This window comes from Heloderma suspectum, chromosome 4 (assembly GCF_057233095.1).
Source record: "Heloderma suspectum isolate Gila_16-S chromosome 4, 16-S_ref, whole genome shotgun sequence".
Taxonomy (NCBI): Eukaryota; Metazoa; Chordata; class Lepidosauria; order Squamata; family Helodermatidae; genus Heloderma; species Heloderma suspectum.
This window is the reverse complement of record NC_139461.1, coordinates 221539791-221560469: the sequence shown is the minus strand read 5'-3', so window position 1 is coordinate 221560469 and position 20679 is coordinate 221539791. Positions and strand designations below refer to the sequence as shown.

Here is a 20679-nt window from a genome sequence, read left to right as displayed (position 1 = left end):
GGCCTTCCCACAGGATTTCGGTACACTTGTTAACTGCGTGGGGTAGCACAAATAGAACAGTGAATTATAATTAGCACTGAATACATGGAGATTATTGTCCTAGTGTGGAAGCATATAGCAGACCCTGATGTATTTGTGTGCACTAATCCATGATGACAAATCACTTTCATGACGAGAATGAATCACTCAGATACTCTTAAATAATCCATTTTAGGATCATTTTTATTGTGACTTTTGAAGACATACGGTAATGAAATCAATACCCTGTGCCTGCTTGTTTGTCTCTTTACTGAATAGTTGGGTTTGTTTAGGGTTACGTGATTAATATTCATCAAAACCACAAGAGAAAATATACTGTTGTCAAGAAATACCCTTCAGTCCTGTCCTGCTTGCTATCAGTTAAGTACAGCCTTGACTAATTTGGCTGCTCTAGTCTCCTTGGGCCTGGCCTCGATAAAAGGAAACCAAATAAGCTATTCAAAGGATATTCAACAGCTCTTGCCTATAATTTGTTGACTTTATCTTATCTCAACCCAAGCTCCATGTTCCTGAAGCTGTCTGCTAATGTTTCTTTCTAGACTCAGATTCCAGAGTCCCTTGGCTACCGCTTCCACTCCTGAAAGAATTACATTTGTATAGCAATGGAGATGTGTATTACTGCTGCTGTTACGCTGGCAGTGCCATGATGCTTCACAAAATAAAACTGAATTATTGCTGTGTATATTTTAAACTAAAACTTACATGATCAAAAACAAGAAAAATGTATGGGGTGGTTAATGCAGGGTAGATGGGAAAGATACACGCATGCATCCAGGGATGTGAAGTCTTAGGAAAACAGTAATAATTCTGTACAGGCTTTGTAGTTATCCTGTGGTGGTTGCAAATGTAGCTCATAAAAACAGCCTTGGGAAAACTATTGTTTTTCTTGTTAGCACCACATGTTGGGAAAAAAAGCCATGAACAAGGGCCAAATAATTCTACATATCTTCTGTTAATATATGAATGGCTCAGGCACATGCTGAATACTTTATGTTTGGGAAGGGGGGGGAATTCTGATGTTTGTCTTAGATAATTGCATATGATTTTAATTTGTTTTAAAATTTACAGTGGGATAAAACTGTGTTTTTTACATCTTTGTCTTTCAAAAAAAATTGCCAGAATTTGCGAGAGTCTTGCTGGGAAAAGGCTGGTTGCTTCTTTGATCTTCCGGATTTCTTATCGTGGAAAGCAACAGGTGCCACTGTGAGGTATGTAAAGTATTACTGGATGCTTTGTTTTTCACCATCCCTTTTCTTGCGCTAGTTTTTGCTTTAATTCATTCTGACTGCACGTAATGTATGTACATCTGTATATGATTTAGGCTACTTGGGAACATCTTGAACCTATCTTCTGTTGCCATGGCGCATTCCTGAACAAAATGGTTCTTGTAAGCACTTTTAATTCTTAGTATGTTGCCATAACTATTGGCTCCTTGGTCTCACTCCATTTCTAGAACCTGAGCCAAGTCAATGCCAGTTTTGTTCTTAGAAAAGACAGCTAGGACTTTATAACCTCAAGAGAAACAAAAGCATTTTCCCTTTCCAATTTAGGTAAAAATGCTAAGGTCCTAGAGAGAGCCCTCAGGATCCAAAGCACTACTTTTGGCATCCTTGAGAATGCCAGTGGAATTTTGACTTTTTCTTTTCTTTCGAGTAGTGGACACCCTGCTTTTAAAACTTCTCTGTTTCAAAAGAGGTTTACCATGAGGTATGAGGGGTTGCTATTTGAAATGCAAACCAAAACTTTCCTTGTACAGAACTAGTTGTATGGTTCATTGTATCCAAGGCAGTATCTTGTAAAAGTACCTCACTAAGGCCTGGTGTCAGTACCTGCCATAATGGAGCAAATGCCAGGGGCCACATCCCTGAAAGGCCCACTGCAGCTGATGTTCGCTTCCCTTTGTTTTTGTTTTGTTCTTAATTTTAAGATTTTCTCCTTAAAGATATTTTAGGAACTGGCATTCTGGAGAGAAGTGTGAGGCAAAATGGCTTGAGCTACTGCCATCTTCATTTAACCAGGATGCCTCTGAGACCCAACATAGGGCTCAGAGGCTTTCTAGGAAAATGGAGATGGAGGCAGCTACTTAGAGCACTGCTTTTCTTCAAAGTGTTGAGCTGTCTGCTGCTCATTTCTGCTGCTGCCCCTCCACTCCCTGGTAAGCTCACAAGGGTGGTGGTGGGGCATCAGGGCAGTGCTTGTCCAGGACCCCCTCAAATCTTGTGGCACCCCTAATCTCAGTGTATAGCAATGTCTTGGACACGGTTAACAAATTGCTGCCATTTGAAACATTAACCTTTTCTGAGAGAATGTTGGATATAAGCAGAAAAGAATACTTTTCCTTCCAGGTAGTAGTATATTGCATAGTGTGACCAAGATGTTGCTGTACCATAACGTCTCTACCAGTCTTCTCTTCAGGTCGAACATACCATTTTCTTTGAAATGGGTGGAGGTACATATTATGGCAAACCTTCCAGGAAGTGGGATTAGCCTAAACACTGGTTTCTAAAATGGTTTTCTGAGAGATCGATCAAGGTGTTAAGGAGCCTGGCTGCTTATGGTTCCTGGCTGTATTTGTGAAGGCTATGGTCCAAATGCTACTTAGTCCTAGATGGCTTCATGTATTCTATTCACCGGCAAATATGCATGTGATCTAGTAGGTTGGGAGAGTAAAAAAGAATAATACTTGATGCCAGCGATATTATTCCTTATGTTCCATATAAGTGGATTATTTGAACTATAAAATCCCTGATTGTTAAAGCTAAATATTATGAGGACCTGGATTTCCAGTCTCTAGCTTCTATCCCTAAAATATACTCTCTGAAGCATGGATAAGCATCATCATCATCATCATCATCAGTAGCCATGGAACAGTTCAGTGAGGAATGCATGCTTTCCGTTGCACTGAAACCTTAACTAAGAATGTGGTGTCTCCTATTTTGACAAATCAGAAAGAATTATAGTTACACACACCCACAATTATTAAAATTTAATTTCAGCATAATAATGGGTGTTTAGATTATAAATTAATGTGTGAATTATAAATTAATTTTCGTTGGCTTCTATTTACGGTGGGGACGGGGAACTCTAAAGCATTGTCAACTGTTATGGCCCTCATTAGATCAAGAAGTCTCACCACAACCTCAGTCTCTCAACCCTTAGTGACTCCTAATGGTGAAGCACATCTGCCCATACCGTTTGAGTTTGCCCTTGACCCCGAAACAGAGAGAGAGCCAGGTGGCTAGGTCTAACTGTCAGATGAATATTGCTGCATTATTTAGAAATCTTTGACCTAGACTAAACCTCTGTAGCAAATGTTCTGTTTGTTGTCTACACTCCATACTTATAACATAGTTGTTGTCTAAAAGCATGCTAGCACTGGAAAACAGTCAAAGCATTTAGGAACATAGGAAGTTGCCTTAAACTGAGTCAGAACATTGGTCCATCCAGCCCAGTATTGTCAACACTGGCTGGCAGCGGCTCTCCAGGGTTTCAGGCAGGAGTTTTTCCTGCCCTACCTGAAGATGTAGGGAATTGAACCTGGCATTTCTGCATGCAAAGCATATGGTCTATCGATGATCCATAAAAACATTTCAAAACAGAATAAAAATAAAAATGCAAATTCCATTAAAGTAATAATGCTTTTGTTGTAAGGCCATCTGTTATGGAAACTGATAAACTGAAATAGCCAGAGGGCGGGGGGAATCCAGAAATAGCAACCCTCTGTTTCAGAGATCATTGCCTACAGTGCCTAGCTGGCATCAGGTGGTTATTACATTGTTTCGTTCTAAATCTTTTGCAGCTTTTAGAGATTGTGTACACTGATGTTGCACTACTAAACGCGTTTACTTAAAAGTAGGTTTTATTGATTTTTAAAAATTGATTCAGTGTGTCATGGGCATACATAGGAATTTTTCTGGGGGTTAGGAAAAGGTGCTCTGTGATATGTGATCATAATTCGCATGCTTTGCACATGCTGCTACAACATACCTGTGCATTGTCCTTGTCTGTGTGCTTTGTTGCTTAGTGTCACATTCCATGACATTTAGAAGCCCACAGAGTAGCAGAAAATCCTGGGAATTTGATAGCACACATGCAGAAGAGTGTTATATTCAAGCTTCACACAAGAGGCACTACGAACTGCAACAAAACTTTATTTGCAGTAAGGGATATAATAAAGCAACAAAAACGAAGAGAGAAAAAACAGATGCGCAAAAACTGTACAGCAGTCTCAAGAATGCATTGTATATTTTCTGGCATCACCACCCTTACAACACTAAGAACTCCACATGACTTTTCAGGAAAAGGCTCCCCATATTCTAGAATGATTTCTTCCATTTTGGAAACATTGGTGAACAGTCTATGGAGAGTAGCAGTGGAGTCTGCGGGGATATTTGTGGCAGGGGGTGGAGAAATGGGTATATTTGATCAGAGTTTAGGGTTCCAGAAAAGCCTGGATTACTCACTTGACTTTTCACATTGTTGTCAGCCACTTTTTACATCAGCTAACACAATACAAAGTTCTCATTACTTAAATTTTGAATTGCACGGTTGTTCTTTTGTAACTACACATTCTTTTCTTGGACCTGCACATTTTGTGCCTGGCTGAACATTAAAACAAGGCCTGGTAGAGTCAGAAGCAACAGTAAGAACCAGACATAGAACAACCGAGTGGTTCAAAATTGGGAAAGGAGTACGACAAGGCTGCATATTGTCACCCTGCTTATTTAACTTATATGCAGAGTACATCATGAATACGCCGGGTTGGATGAATCACAGGTCGGAATTAAGATTGCCGGGAGAATTATCAACAACCTCCGATATGCAGACGATACCACCCTAATGGCAGAAAGTGAAGAGGATCTAAAGAGCCTCTTGTTGAGGGTGAAAGAGGAGAGTGCAAAAGCTGGTTTGAAAGTCAACATTAAAAAAACTAAGATCATGGCACCTGGCCCCATCACTTCCTGGCATATAGAAGGGGAAGAAATGGAAGCAGTGACAGATTTTACTTTCTTCGGCTCCAAGATCACCGTAGACGGTGACTGTAGCCATGAAATTAAAAGACGCTTGCTCCTTGGGAGGAAAGCTATGGCAAACCTAGACAGCATAGTAAGAAGCAGAGACATCACCTTGCCGACAAAGGTCCGTCTAATCAAAGCTATGGTTTTCCCAGTAGTAATGTATGGCTGTGAGAGCTGGACTATACGGAAAGCTGAGCGCTGAAGAATTGATGCTTTCGAACTGTGGTGCTGGAGAAGACTCTTACGAGTCCCCTGGACTGCAAGGAGGTCAAATCAGTCCATCCTAAAGGAAATCAACCCTGAGTGCTCATTGGAAGGACAGATACTGAAGCTGAAGCTCAAATATTTTGGCCACCTAATGCGAAGAGAAGACTCTCTGGAAAAGACCCTGATGCTGGGAAAGACTGAAGGCAAAAGGAGAAGGGGACGGCAGAGGATGAGACAGCTAGATAGCATCACGGATGCAATGAATATGAACTTGAGCACACTCCGGGAGAGTGCGCAGGACAGGAAGGCCTGGCATGCTATGGTTAATTTTTGTGAACCGCCCAGAGAGCTTCGGCTATTGGGCGGTATAGAAATGAAATGAATGAATGAATGAATGAATGGTCCATGGGGTCACGAAGAGACGGACACGACTGAACAACAACAACAGAGTCAGAAAACAAGCCTACCATTTCTGATAGATCTGGTGATTGAGCAGCAATAAGACTTGGGCACTACTGAGAAAAGTAGACCTGGCCGTTGAGAAATGCGTATACCAGTCTACATGTCTGTTGTTTCCCATTGGGTAGACCTGGTGTCCAGATAAACACTAGCTCTGAGGAACTACATGACACACTTCCTCAGCTCCAAGGCCTGCATTGAGAGAGAGGAAGAGACCCTCCAAGACCTCCAGCAGGAAAGAGAAACTAAACTTGCAGCACCTTTCAAAGCTATATACACTCATACATATATTGCAACCCCCCAACTCTTAATATATTGCACTGCTGCTACAATCAGTTTCACAGCACCCCCACCCCCAAATGCATTCCCCTAAAAAATTAACAACAGTGCAACACACCAGGTGATTGGATAACAACACTGGACTACACTGCAGGGTTGTCATACACCACTCTCAACATCCCCTTCCCCCAGAAAAATGGATATAATTACACTGGGCTACTTTGCAGGGCTACTGTTACCCACAGTCTTTCAGCTACGGTCCTGCCTCCTGTAGTATGGCTGGAATAATGATGGGTTTTATCTGCATGCATCGGCAGGGTAATTTTTAAATGTTTACAAACACGGGGAAAAAAATATTGATTTAAGGCCTGAGTTAGAGAGATCATGAATTCCTGTCTTTGCTGCTACCTTTTGTTTTTGGGTAGACACTCGACTGTCCAGTCACAGTTACACTAAAATCCCGGGTTTCTGAATTTTTTTTTTTTAATGGGGCAGCAATCATTTCCCACCAAGGAAGACCCCCAAATGGCTTTAAAATTAACCATGAAGTCCTCCAGACCGTGGGGGATGTCAGTGATTGCTATGATTTCATTCATTGACTAACAACACTGGAAGGCAGAGCAGGATAGTTTCTTTAAAAATGGATAGAATAGAGCTGGCACATTTTGCCTCATATCTTGGGTTCTACAAGGGCTAAAAACGTGCTTTTCAAAAAAGAAATGAAAGCCGAGAATTTGGAGATTATGGCTCATCTGTGGGCCAACTTCCTCCCGCCGCATCCCACGGCTCCCGCTGCAGACACCCATGCCGTGTGTTTAGGGTTGAGCATTCTGTGCTTTCTTTCACTGATAACTCTCTTGCATTGCCAAATATATTGCAAGCTTATTTGTACTCTTCTGGTCTTTAGACTGGTATTTCTGTCACGAGCAGAATTGAGCATACATATTTGAAACTATATTTTCCTGTGTTGGTTTGTGGAAGTTGATTTCCACTTCCAGCAAGTAGAAGTTTCCCCCCTTTCTTTTTTATATTGAATCTTCCACAAATACTGGAAATAAAACCAAGTATGACTAATACGTCATTACCAACTTTATTGTAAAGGAAGGTCTTTCATAAACACTGGCTATTATTACCTTGCTATTATTAAAACTGAGTCATAAATTAAATATTATTAAATCTGGGAGGTAATCTAAAGGGTAACTTGAGATGAGCATATTGAAAAATCTGACTTTAATCTTAGTGGAGTAAAAGATCTAATAGTAGCAATAGGTTTTAGGTTTCACATCCCTCCAGAGACCATTTTTTCCACAGTCAAAGCTGGCAGTTTCTATGTGTGCAAAAGAAAGTCCAGCTTTGAAATCTCTCTCCCCTCTCTTTGAACAACTTCTATCCTCCCTGTCTGGAACATCCAGACCTGGACACTTGCTGTATGTACAGTAATTCAATCCCATCCTGTCTCCATCAGGGTGCTTTCTAACAGCTTTGAGAGGAGAAGCCGCAAGCCAGTGAAGTTTGATTTCTTAAACCACTGATCATCTGTATTTTGAATGATGCCGTTTATGTAGTATATGTCTGTATTCTAGGGAGGGTAGGGAGGAAGAATAAAGCAGAAATTGTGAACAGAGCAGTACGATGACTCCGTCTGGGGGAAACTGACCTGTAGAAACACCAGACTTATATGCTGCTTTGTAGAGCAGGTGGGGCTGAGTAGCTGCATCTCCCCCCCCTGCCCCCCCCCACATACACACTTTGCAAGGGACAGCATCAGTCTGGTGATACTGCTGACTGACTAATCTTTTAAATCTGTTGGGAAATGAGCAATTGGATTAAATTGCAAGAACTTACACACTGTTTACACAGCTCTCCCACTTGTAATATCCCAGGGGATTTTAAGTGTTGTTTTTGCTGTGGTGCAGAAGGGGGATTAAAAACTAATATAACAAGGTGTGTTTGCAGGTGAAAGCCTCTTGAGTAATGTCCTTAAAACTGTCCTTGAACATGTTGCAAAAATAGTTGAGGCCATCTTTCAGATGTGGCTTATTGCCCTAAACATAGTAACCTAGCAGTTTGTTTTATGCTTCTCCCATCTGTTCATTGCATCTAACTGCTGGGACTCCTTGCTTTGTAAGTTCTAAGTGAATTTTTAAGAGAAGAAAGGTGTAATCAGTATCTCTCAGAATAGGCTGTGTGAATAATGATTGAAGAACTTGATTCTAATTAGTGAAGGGCTTTGGGCCTTTCTGATGCAGACCTTGTTAGACTAAATATGGCTCTTAAGGAATTTTCACTTGTAAGTATAGTGCCATAGACCTGTGGTCTTGTGTGCTCCATTACTATATTTCAGTTCTTAGAACTTGATCCAGAAATTACATTTTTATGTGATGTTTCAGTCCTGTTTGTCAACAGAAAGGTGGTGTCATTCAAACCGGCATGTTTTGCCCATGGGTGCTTCCATAGGAACTGAATAGGGAGGACTACAATCCTTTTTATACAATGCTTTCTAGAATTCGGCTTGAAATTGACAGTAGTGAACTCCTTCCAGTGGGCATGATCCAGGTCTTATGTGGAAGGACTAGGAAACATAAGTATGTATCTTTCTTTGTACCAGCTCCTATACAGTCTAGCCCAAGTGGTGGAAAGCACCCCAAGGGTATGGTATCCTGTACTTAGTTATTGGTCCTGAAGTTGGGTAGGAGGAGGAAGGAGGCAGCCATACTAGAATACACTGGACCCAGCAATTACTGGACACTAGGGCCATGAACATGCCAGCTTTGTCCATGTTTGTCCCAGTAAATATGGGAGATGGGTGCATGCATGGATTGAGTAGTATATGCTTCCCTATACTTGATGGTTTCATATCCTAGTTTGGAAAGAGCCTTTAAATCACAGTTTCCTGATTTGGATGAAACCAGGATATGTTTGCTCAAGCTGGGCATGTGAGGGGAGGGGGAAGGAAGAAAAGGCTTAAAACTGAAGTGTCGATTTAACCAAGCTTTTTTGTTGTTTATTTGTTCAGTCGCTTCTGACTCTTCTTGATTTCATGGACCAGCCCACGCCAGAGCTTCCTGTTGGCCATCACCACCCCCAGCTCCCCCAAGGTCAAGTCCGACACCTCCAGAATATCATCCATCCATCTTGCCCTTCGTCGGCCCCTCTTCCTTTGGCCTTCCACTTTCCCTAGTATCAGCATCTTCTCCAGGGTATCCTGTCTTCTCATTATGTGGCAAAGTACTTCAGTTTTGCCTTTAATATCATTCCCTCAAGTGAGCAGTCTGGCTTTATTTCCTGGAGTATGGACTGGTTTGATCTTCTTGCAGTCCAAGGCACTCTCAGAATTTTCCTCCAACATCACAGTTCAAAAGCATCTATCTTCCTTCGCTCAGCCTTCCTTATGGTCCAGCTCTCGCAGCCAGAGGTTACTACGTGGAATACCATTGCTTTAACTACGCGGACCTTTGCTGTCAGTGTGATGTCTCTGCTCTTCACTATTTTATCAAGATTTGTCATTGCTCTCCTCCCAAGAATGTCTTCTGATTTCCTGGCTGCAGTCAGCATCTGTAGTAATCTTTGTGCCTAGAAATACAAAGTCTGTCACTGCCTCCACATTTTCTCCCTCTGTTTGCCAGTTATCGATCGAGCTGGTTGCCATAATCTTGGTTTTTTTGAGGTTTAACTGCAGCCCAGCTTTTGCACTTTCTTCTTTCACCTTCTTCATAAGGTTCCTCAGCTCCTCCTCGCTTTCAGCCATCAAAGTGGTATCATCTGCATATGTCAAGGTGGAAACTGAGCCGATAGAACCCCAGAGCAGTTCTGATTCTGAGGAGGAACAGCAATCCGTGGGAGAGGAGCGTGCTCATCTCTCACAGGCACAGCAGCTGGCAGAGATTCCTCCTGCCAGCATTCCTGAGATAGATAGTGACCCTGGCAGTGAGAGAGTGCAGGAGGGGGGCTTGCTGGACGCTCGATGCCGACGCCGGGAGCGACGACAGCTGGAAGGCGCAGAAAGGAGGCGTAGTGCTCGCTTGGCGCGCAAGCAACGGTCGCGTCCCGAGGACCCAAGGGAAAGAGGGAGGAACTCTCCCTAGCCTATAAATTCAGGGTCTTCCTGTGATTCTCCTTCAAACGGGAACCAACTGCCTAACCTGGAGCATAGGCTACTCTGCTGTTCCTTGCTTAGTCGCTGGTGATTAGCATCTGAAAGAGTCATTAAGTTGTAAAAGGATTAAAGCCTTGAAAAGAATCCTTTTGTCTGTGTCTTGAGTTAGCTATTGAAGTAGACTGAAAGAGGCCGCCAGGGTGCTCCTGACAGCATATCTGAGATTGTTAATGTTTCTTCCAGCGATTTTAACTCCAGCCTTGGATTCATCAAGCCCAGCACATCGCATGATGTGTTCTGTGTACAGGTTGAATAGGTAGGGTGAGAGTATACAACCCTGCCGTACTCCTTTCCCAATCTTAAACCAGTCCATTGTTTCATGGTCTGTTCTTACCATTGCTACTTGGTCGTTATACAGATTCCTCAGGAGGCAGACAAGATGATTTGGTATCCCCATACGACCAAGAACTTGCCACAATTTGTTATGATCCACACAGTCAAAGGCTTTAGAATAGTCAATGAAACAGAAATAGATGTTTTTCTGAAACTCCCTGGCTTTCTCCATTATCCAGCGGATATTGGCAATTTGGTTTCTAGTTCCTCTGCCTTTTCTAAACCCAGCTTGTACATCTGGCAATTCTCATTCCATGAATTGCTGGAGTCTACCTTGCAAGATCTTGAGCATTACCTTACTGGCATGTGAAATAAGTGCCACTGTTCGATAGTTTGAACATTCTTTAGTGTTTCCCTTTTTTGGTATAGGGATCCAATCTGGTGACCATTCTTGTGTTTTCCAAATTTGCTGGCATATGGCATGCATCACCTTGACAGCATCATCTTGCAAGATTTTAAACAGTTCAGCTGGGATACTGTTGTCTCCTGCTGCCTTGTTATCAGCAATGCTTCTTAAGGCCCACTCAACCTCACTCTTCAGGATGTCTGGCTCTAACTCACTGACCACACTGTCAAATCTCTCCCCGATATTATTATCCTTCCTATACAGATCTTCCGTATATTCTTGCCACCTTTTCTTGATCTCTTAGAAAGCTGCTTTCTAGTTTCTACTGAGTCAGAAAACTGGTTGATATAGTTCAGTATTGTCTAAACAGACTAGTCAGGCTTTTCTTCAGAGGTTCAGACAAGAGTCTTTCCCAGCCTTGTCTAGAGAATCCAGAGGTTGAACTTGGGACCTTCTGCATGCAAAATATATGGTTTACCACTGAGCTACAGCCCTTCCGCCCACCTAATTTAAAGTGGGTCAGACCCCTATGCTCTTTAGCCTTGCATTTTAGCCCTTCTAACTTTTACCCCCTTCACACGTGACCTTAGTTGAAGTTTATCTGTAGTTTAAATAAAAAGGTAAAGGTGTCCCCAACCAGTCGTGTCCGACTCTAGGGTGTGGTGCTCATCCCCGTTTCTAAGCTGAAGAGCCAGCACTATCCGAAGACGCTTCCGTGGTCATGTGGCCGTCATGACTGAACACCGAGGTGCACGGAACGCTGTTACCTTTCCCGCCGAGGCGGTACCTATTTATCTACTTGCAATTTCTTGCTTTCGAACTGCTAGGTTGGCAGAAGCTGGGACTGAAGACAGGAGCTCACTCTGTCATGCAGCACTCGGGTCTCGAACTGCTGACCTGCCGACCTTCCAGTCTGCAGTTCAGCATCTTAACCACTAAGCCTAGTTTAAATAGGCAACTGCTATAGCACTGTGTAGCTGCAGCAGTAGAGGCTGGTGGCTCCGATTTAAGTGGGGCTGTGTATCCACTCTGGGTTTCAGTCAGAACCAGTCAGAAGTCTAAATGAGCTATCCAAGGAGCTGAAACTAATCCTCAAAATAAGCCTCCACTGATCTGCAGAGTTGTGTGTGTTTGTGTGTGTGTGTGTGTGAGTGTGTGTGAGAGAGAGAGATTGAGAATGAGCCATCTTAATGATCTCCAGTTATTGTGTGGCTTTTCCAAAATTCTCTAAACTCCAGTGGTTGATAGGGGATTATGGTACCTGGCATGCCTTATACATAAACATGTTTTCTGCTACTGTTACTTTGAACCACTTAACAATTAACTTGCAGCTCTCAAAGATACAAGTTGCAGAAACTAACTGATTTTGGGAGCTATTTCTATATATTAGGAACATATTTGTATTCTGATACTCCTTCAGACCTTGGTGAACCAAAATTTGGAACCAGAAGGAAAGTAGGGAGCTGTTTTTCTTGAATGTGTTAGTAATCTTCTTCAAAGTTCAGCATTTGTATTTAGCAAGTGCATGAGTCACCATCCTTTTCCACCCACCAACTGTAAACTTCAATAAATTTTACTTTATATGGTGATCTGGTTAAAGCTATTAGTACTAATAATACTCCATTTAAATGGATAACTGATTCAGCTAGCAATGAATATATTAAAAATGCAGAACCTTCATCAGGGTTCTGAAATCTAATGGAGAAACTTTAGCAGAAGCTACGGCCCGATATCCCAAATTTGGGGGATACCCAGATCTAAATTAGTACTACAGGCCCATCTTTACTTGCAGATTATTTTAGTCACTGAAATAGTACGTGGAGGCTACACTAGATAAGAGATTGAAATGAATTGTAACAAAAACATTCTCTCACACACCATGATCTGGAGAGCCTTTGGAAACTATTTGTTCATGTCATATATTTATAAAATTAATTAGTTGCGTTTCTGTAATAAAATACTCAAAGGGAATGGATGATAAATGCAATATCAAAATAGAATAATAGACAACAATGGCATCACATGAGCAAGTCAGAGAAATTGTTTGAATTAAAGAGAACTGAGATTTAAAATTAGAACTCCTGAGTAAAAAGTTCAACCAGCATCCCTGAAGTCATTCAGTAAGATGATTTGGTAGGCCTCCCGGGTAAGGACTTACATAATAGCGATGACACAACTGAGAGTGCATTACTAGATCATACCTCCTGAAGACAAAGTGTCTGATGCAAAACTGTTTCAGGGTATGTCAAAAATCTGGTTGGTTCATATGGGAAGAGTAACTTCTGAAGGTATGCTGGCAGGGCTGACATTGGGCAAGCCAAGCCCTGAGAGGAAGGGGGTGCTGAGCTGAACTTGGTGACTCTGTGGGTTTTTAAGTGTACGGTCTGCAGAGAACTAGGGTAAACAAACAAAAGGGGTAAGTGTTTAAACCATTTCCTCCCCCCCCCCAAGTTTTTTAGTTTATTTGTTTGGGTACTAACTACAAAATGTACTTCCATCAATTTAAAGTATGTTTCTTTTTCAGATTCCAATTTGATATAACTTGCTCTAGATTAAAAAAAAAAAAAATAGTGGGACACAGCTTTACTTTGAAGTGACATTACCAAGCAGTAGAAGCACAACTTGGCAATACTGCAAAAATGACTTGGGTGCCAAAGGAACTCCTTGCCCACGGCTCTATTTATTCTGGGGCTTGACTGTATGCTGAGCCCAGACTGTTTATAAAGGTAATAATCAGCACCTTGAACTGAGCATGGAAAGACCAACGCCCAGTGCAAATGAACCTGTTTACTATGCTCCTGCAGCTAACCCATGTCAGGAGATAGGCAGTGGATTTTTGCTGTAGCTGAAGCTTCTTGACAATAAGAAATCTCTGAGGATATCAGGACATAGACAAGAATAGTGAAATCCTATCTGCAAAGACAGGCCACATCAACACTTGCATCATTTGGGAATCTGCTCCTTTTTGTTCACTAGGCTATAACAGCATCCAGACCAAACCCTGGTTGAGGGACTGTCCTTCCCCTGAATTTGATGAAAATGAAAAACAGAAAAGTCACCTGAATATTGAGGATGCCACATTTCAAAGTGAGATATGTCTGTCCCAGCGACTGCATACTGGGAATAAGATTGTGCCCTGCTGTGCTCTTCAGGCAAATTTCCAGTTAGTGGAACAATAGTTTCGAGTTAGTGGAGCACTACCGGATTTTTTAAAAGGAATTGGCTTTGCCGTGAGCAGGATTGAGCAGATTCTCCGTAGCAGTAAAAATCGCTTCACAGGACATACTTCCTGGTGGGGGTTGGAGTGAACGTCATCTGACTGGCAGGGGCTTCCCCCATCTCCCCCCGCCTTTCTCCTTTCCTCTGAAAGTCTGGATGCACCTGAATTTCAGGAGCAAGCCTCATTGAGCACAATGGGAGTTACTTCTGAGTAGACACACATATGAAGCAGAGACATTACCTTGCTGACAAAGGTCCGTATAATCAAAGCTATGGTTTTTCCAGTAGCAATGTATGGCTGTGAGAGCTGGACTATAAGGAAGGCTGAGCGCCGAAGAATTGATGCTTTCGAACTGTGGTGCTGGAGAAGACTCTTACGAGTCCCCTGGACTGCAAGGAGGTCAAATCAGTCCATCCTAAAGGAAATCAACCCTGAGTGCTCATTGGAAGGACAGATACTGAAGCTGAAGCTCCAATATTTTGGCCACCTAATGCGAAGAGAAAACTCACTGGAAAAGATCCTGATGCTGGGAAAGATTGAAGGCAAAAGGAGAAGGGGACGGCAGAGGATGAGATGGCTAGATAGCATCATCGATGCAATTAATATGAAACTGAACACACTCCAGGAGAGAGCAGAGGACAGGAAGGCCTGGCGTGCTATGGTCCATGGGGTCACGAAGAGTCAGACATGACTTAATGACTGAACAACAACAGACACACATATACTTGTCCTGGGAAAGGGCAGGGGAGAACACAAAGACAGAAACCAGCCCCCATTTTAACCCACAGGACCTCATTGACCACAATGGGAGTTACTTCTGAGGAGACACTAATGGGTTTGTTGAGGGAAAGAGATGGAAACCAGCTCCCATTTTAACACACAGGATATATGAGGAAGCTGTGACGTATTTACTTCCTAAGGCAATGAATCGGAGCCTCGAGATCTCACTTAATCGCACTTACGGAATTGGGCTTTAACATGTGCCGTGTCAATTTATTTATTTATTTATTTATTGCATTTATACCCCGCCTTTCTCCCTCTCGCAAGGAACTCAAGGCGGCTTACATTATCCTCCTCCTCACCGTTGTATCCTCACAACAACAACCCTGTGAGGTAGGTTGGGCTGAGAGTCTGTGACTGGCCCAAAGTCACCCAGTGAGCTTCCATGGCCAAATGGGGACTAGAACCCGGATCTCCCGGCTCCCAGTCCGTCACTCTCACCACTACACTACACTGGCTCTCTTCTCTGTTATTTCTGTGGTCATTGAGAGGGCAAGCCTCATTCAGTGCAATGGGAGGAAACACCCCTTTACCGGGGTCACGGTGAAAGGCACACCGTTGGGTAGGTCTAGCATGTCTGAGGTAAATGCGGAGGTTGGGGCACACAGCAACTATACCAAGGAGAACCCAACTTAAGGAAAAGAATCGGACTTTAAGCAGTCTCAGGAAATACGGTTTTTCCCTGATAAGCTCCGGGGTGGCTGCTCGATGGCCATGACGTCATGTATACCTAACAACCTAAACACACAGCTGGCTCGGAGTAAATTGTTGGTGGAAACCCCCCTAGAGTGAGTTCAGAAAAAATGGATAGTTCCTTGTATCAATCTGCTGAGAGATACAAAGCAGGAGCAGGATCATTTGGTCCCTGTCAAGCAGAGCCATCAGAACAGTTTCTGTTCAAATCCTGGCTGATACAGATGAGGAGAACCCGTGCTCTTCAGGAGCGCCTACCTGAAATTTGCCATTACGAACTCAAAAACTTTTCCCGAAGTGGTGGTGTTGTGAAGTGTGTAACAAAGGCAATCTCAATTGTGACTGTGAGGTTTTAAATTTCAGACCCTGAATATCACATATGAAAATTCTTTCAGTTGTATTTATGTGTACAGGTTAAATGTAAAATTTTGTGCCATTGCTACTTGCCAAAGAAAGCACATTGGCAGGCAGGAGAGTCTAACTGTTGTGAAGAGTCCTCTATCGCATTGCAGCAGAATCCTGAGACACTTTTCAAATTGCCTTCTGCTTTTGGGGGGCTGTTTTTCTCCCCTTTGCAGTGCTTAACGAGTTGTACAATTGGGTGCAGCTGCATTCCAGTTCTCTAAACCGATTTGAAACATCTGAGCTGGGTTCTGCAAATTAAGGTCTAATTTGGGTTCTGCTTTAAGGTTTAGAGTGTGTGTTTGTGTGTGTTTTTAAAACAGGCGCTTTGGTTGGTAATTCATAGGGATAGTGTTCACTCTTTATCATATGATGCTCTTTTGCCTTCAAGAAAGAAAAAATGAGCTAGTTTGGTATTGAAAAGTGAGGGGATGGGGGAGGGAGGCTGAAGTTGTAGTGGGCTGGCTGGCTGGCTGGCTGGCTGGCTGGCTGGCTGCCATGGAGACGTTGAACTCTGAGCCAACCATGAAGTCATGCTGAACTTAAGGAGTCTCACTAATCCAAAGCAGTGTGTCTTAATTTGACAAAGGAAAGGCTTCTTGATAAGCAGGCCTACTAAAAATGCTGTTAAATTATGTGGGGTGGGGGACAGTGTTTGTAAGTTTTAGGTTGAGAATGAGGAATGTAGTGATATGACGGGAGAGTCTTCTTTTTCTCTCAGTTACTAACTCCCACAAGCTTGAGAACAGCTTTGGCACTCTGTCCTTCCCTGCAATTCTTGGGCTATGCAATGGCTTGATATGAAATTTGAGAAATCTATGTACTCTTCCATTTCAGGAAAATGATCTCAGGGATTGAATGTGTCTGTTGTTGGCTGTAAGGCTCTGATCTTGCCCAGTGTGGCTTGGCTTCTTCTTTTTTAATAGTGGGTGAGAAGTGCCAAAGTACTTTTTACCAGGATTCAGGCATTCCCCATTCCCCCTTTTAAAGAATCTGATTTCTTAATTTTTCTTACATCTCCTCTTGACAATTTGCATTGTCAAGAAAGAAGGCTACTGCATCTCAGAAAAGGATTCTGTCTGTCTCTCCCACTTTCTAACTTTTAAAAACTCTTTCTTCTCCCACACATTGTTGGGTTCCAGAGTTTGGCTGTGTTATCAGTCTGTATAAAGTTAGTTAGGTGCAATCTGCATCATTCATATGAATAGGGTGTGTGTTATTGAGACCTTCTGTGGCTCCCTTGTATATTTTTTAAAGGATCTTAGAGCACAATAATGAGATGAAGTATAAAATCCTTGGCACAACTTGCGCTCTTTTTCCCATACTGTTTTCTGCCATTTAGAGGAAGAAAGGTGGTACAACAGTGGGGAAGATCAAGCTTCTATTGTGATGGAAACAAAGCAGACAAGGACTTGTCCTATTCTTTACAACAAGAGAGATTGGCAGAAGGGTGGCTAAGCTCTAATCAGAACAGAAATGAGAAGCAGAAGATCTGGACCACTATCAAGTGAGAGCAGCCCCCAGACAAGTTTTGTACACATTACGAAGGCCTAGAGGGGGTCAGGGTCTCCTAGTTTATCCCTCTTAGGGCTCCTTCACATGGAGCTTTTATCCTGTGATTGAGATTGCTCCTTCACAGAAGTTTGCGGGCTCTTTACATGATGCAGTGACCCTGCCATGAGCCTCCAGGGCGTCTCCTGCACTAAATGCCCTTTGTTCCGTAAATAGATAATGAGCTGTCAAATTACCCCGTTGTGTTCCGCTTCCGCTTCTGTTTCCTCTGTGAAAAGAGTTAAAGTGGCAAGAAGAGGAGCGAGATCACTGAAAGATAATGGAAGACTCAGATACGGGGAGAAGGAGTGGGGAAGGGGAGGGTAAAGGGAGCGCTTATAAAGGGAATCAGTTGTGATCCTGCATTTTAAACGGAAGCAGAAAACCCATGTTTTAAATGCAGCAGTTTAGGCTGGTGTAGAGATGCCCTTAGTCACCCTACATCATGCAAAGAATGATGAGCAAGATCTTTCATTTTGTTCATGCCTTTGGAAAAAATCTGAATGGGTGTAGTAGGTCTTGCTAGCTGCTTCTGATCTTCCCCAATGCAAAAGCTTTGTTCAAATGTTCACCCCCCACCCCATGTGATTAGAATTGCGGGAGATCGGGACTGTTCTCACCCGCCCGGCCTTTCTCTTGCATTGCTGTCACTCAGCTTGTTACCCGCCTCAACCCTTTGGTGGGCCAGTGTCTGCAGTGAAAAGTCTATTCTATTTATGTGGGCTTCCCTCATGATTTAGAATCCTGCACAATCAGGTCTCTAAATTGTGCAAGGAGACTACATGAGGAGAGCAGATATCTCGCTGCAGAAGTTACCCCTTCAACATGTGGAAGACGGCATGGCTGAGTGGGAGCATGATCGAGGGAGTGGGGACAACAAGTGTGGCCCCTCTTCCCCTCTCACATGATAATAATCATGTAGGAAGTGAATGCATGAGTGGGCTAAAATGAGAGACCTTAAAGCAACCTTCCCCAATCTAGTGCTCCCAAGAGATTTTGGACTACAACTCCCATCAGCCCTAGCCAGCAGGGCTAATGGTTGAGGATGGCAGGAGTTGTAGTCTAAGACATCTGGAGGGTTCCAGGTTGGGGAAGGCTGCCTTACCTCCACCCCCTCCCATCTCCTTCGGTTTATTGTAACAGTTCACTATATCTGCCCAATTGTAATCATACCTTAAAGTTGCACAGTAGCACATGTAATAAACGCAGAAGGAAAAATGATTTGATGTCTGTAACATTTAGCTTGGTAGAATTTGAGGCCTCATTCCTCAGTTGCTGGAGTTAACACTCTCCAAAGCATTTGAGTAACGTTGACAAGTCCTTGGTATACATAAGATTCTCTGCCCCTTTCCCTTTACATCTTACTTATATTTTCTGAAGTATATTGCAATGACAGCAGTAGCCACAAATATTCTGTGGTATTTCAGCAATTCATTTCCCAGCAATTAGTGCTAGTTTGCTCTTGTGGATATTCAAAATACTTTCACTCGGTGGCTCTGTTGGAGTTTAGCTTGCATTATCTTTTTAAAGTAGAATTAGGTTACACATGTGTTTGTGTGTGAACACTGTTTGTTTATGCATTCATTTGATCCACAAAGCAGCCTTTTAACTGGGGAAGGATGAGTATCCTAACAGTTCATACTTCAAAGGGAGTCCATTCTTTATCCACAGCAGTGATATCAGTTTTGTCCAGCTCCATAGCCTTTTAAAATAATGTACTCTGTTTGACCTGTCAAACAGGCCTATAAAATCATCATTTGCCAAGGGCTTAGTGCTTTCAAGAATATATTTTAAAAACACTGACATTTCTCATGTGTGTGTTTTTCATTGTTGAGTTGTGGTAGACCATCTGCCACCTTAAGACTAAGTAAGGCATAGTTATTGATTTCTTATAAGCATCTGAATATGGCTTCTGCTTTCATTAGGATACCATGCCCTTTTAACTGTCGGTTGTAAATTGATGTATCCAGATATCTAATGCTGGTCTTGCTAAATATATAATATGTAGAGGAGTGGATGGATTTCTTTCTGTCCATTACTAATACGCTTTTCCATTAAGATGCTCCTCGTATGCAAGGTTATAACTCATATTTGAACTAACAACATTTATATACATTAACAAAATCAAAGACATTCCACAAGTGTTGCTTTTTATTACATTCACCATGCAGTTACATTTTAATTGGAAGACCCTTAGGCTCTGGCTTCAGTATGGAACAGTAAAGGTAGTGAAGAAAAGTGAGAAGATTAAAAGTTGCATTCATTAGTGCCACAACATGGAACCTTCTGTTATATGAAGATGTTAAAGTTTATCATATCAGCATCATTGTAGCTTTCATTTTAAAACTAAGAATAATAAACAAAACAAGCAACAAGTGGACAATCTCAGGTCTATAATAAAGAAGGTGCACATGTATATTTCAGCTCAATCTACCTGGAAACTTTTCTTAAGCTTCTTGTGCACCACAATCCTGTGCATGTTTATTCAGAAGTCATTTTCAGTGAATGTATTAAGTAAGTTTATTCTGTATGCCAAAAACAAAGAAAAAAGAGGTAAGGATAAATCTTATGTTTATGTTGTATCTGCTTCTCCAGTTCTGAGGATCTTGAGCTAAGTCTGTAGCTGGAAATGCTCTTAAAATTCATACCAAAGTTAAGAGAAGGCTTTGGATCCAGTGAAGCATTTCTGCTAATACAATGGGAGAAGAAGTGATCTTTGTTGATTTCACCCCTCCTCCTGCAGAACCCAGCCCCCTCCCCGCCCCCAATCTGCTCTGGAGGGTTGTGGGCCTTCTGGAACAGTGTAGGAGGTGGCACTGGAGGCTGCAAAGGGAGGGGGAATCCACAAAGATCACTCCCCCCCCCAGCATTTCTGCTGGTGGCAGGAGTGCTCTGAGTGGAACTCTGCTCAGGAAATCCTCCCATAAGTGGGAAAGGACCTGGATCTGAGCCAGAGTGTCCATGTAGAGCAATGCCACATAGAGGTATTCCTGCTGCATTTCACCCTATGGCCCAGGGACGGTTTCCAGATTTTAACCCAGAGACAATCACTATGCCTTTAAATGCTCTGAAAAACCAAGGCAGCATACAGCCATTGAGCCTCTCAGTCTGTTCCTCTGCTGGCCCCTTCAGCCAGCCTGCTGTAGGGCAAAACTAGAATCCTTCTTGCTACAGCATGTGAAGGAAGAAGGTGGGT

General features: G+C 42.6%; 1 protein-coding gene across 2 annotated transcripts in view; it reads left to right on the top strand.

The window, feature by feature from the left end:
* The window catches only part of FGGY (FGGY carbohydrate kinase domain containing), a 224942-nt gene that overhangs the window by 41657 nt on the left and 162606 nt on the right, over positions 1 to 20679 (top strand). For both annotated transcript variants that reach the window (XM_084852367.1, XM_084852368.1), the window contains one exon: positions 1159 to 1247. In XM_084852367.1, coding sequence (XP_084708493.1) covers positions 1159 to 1247 — 89 coding nt within the window. The remainder of the gene's footprint in view (positions 1 to 1158; positions 1248 to 20679) is intronic.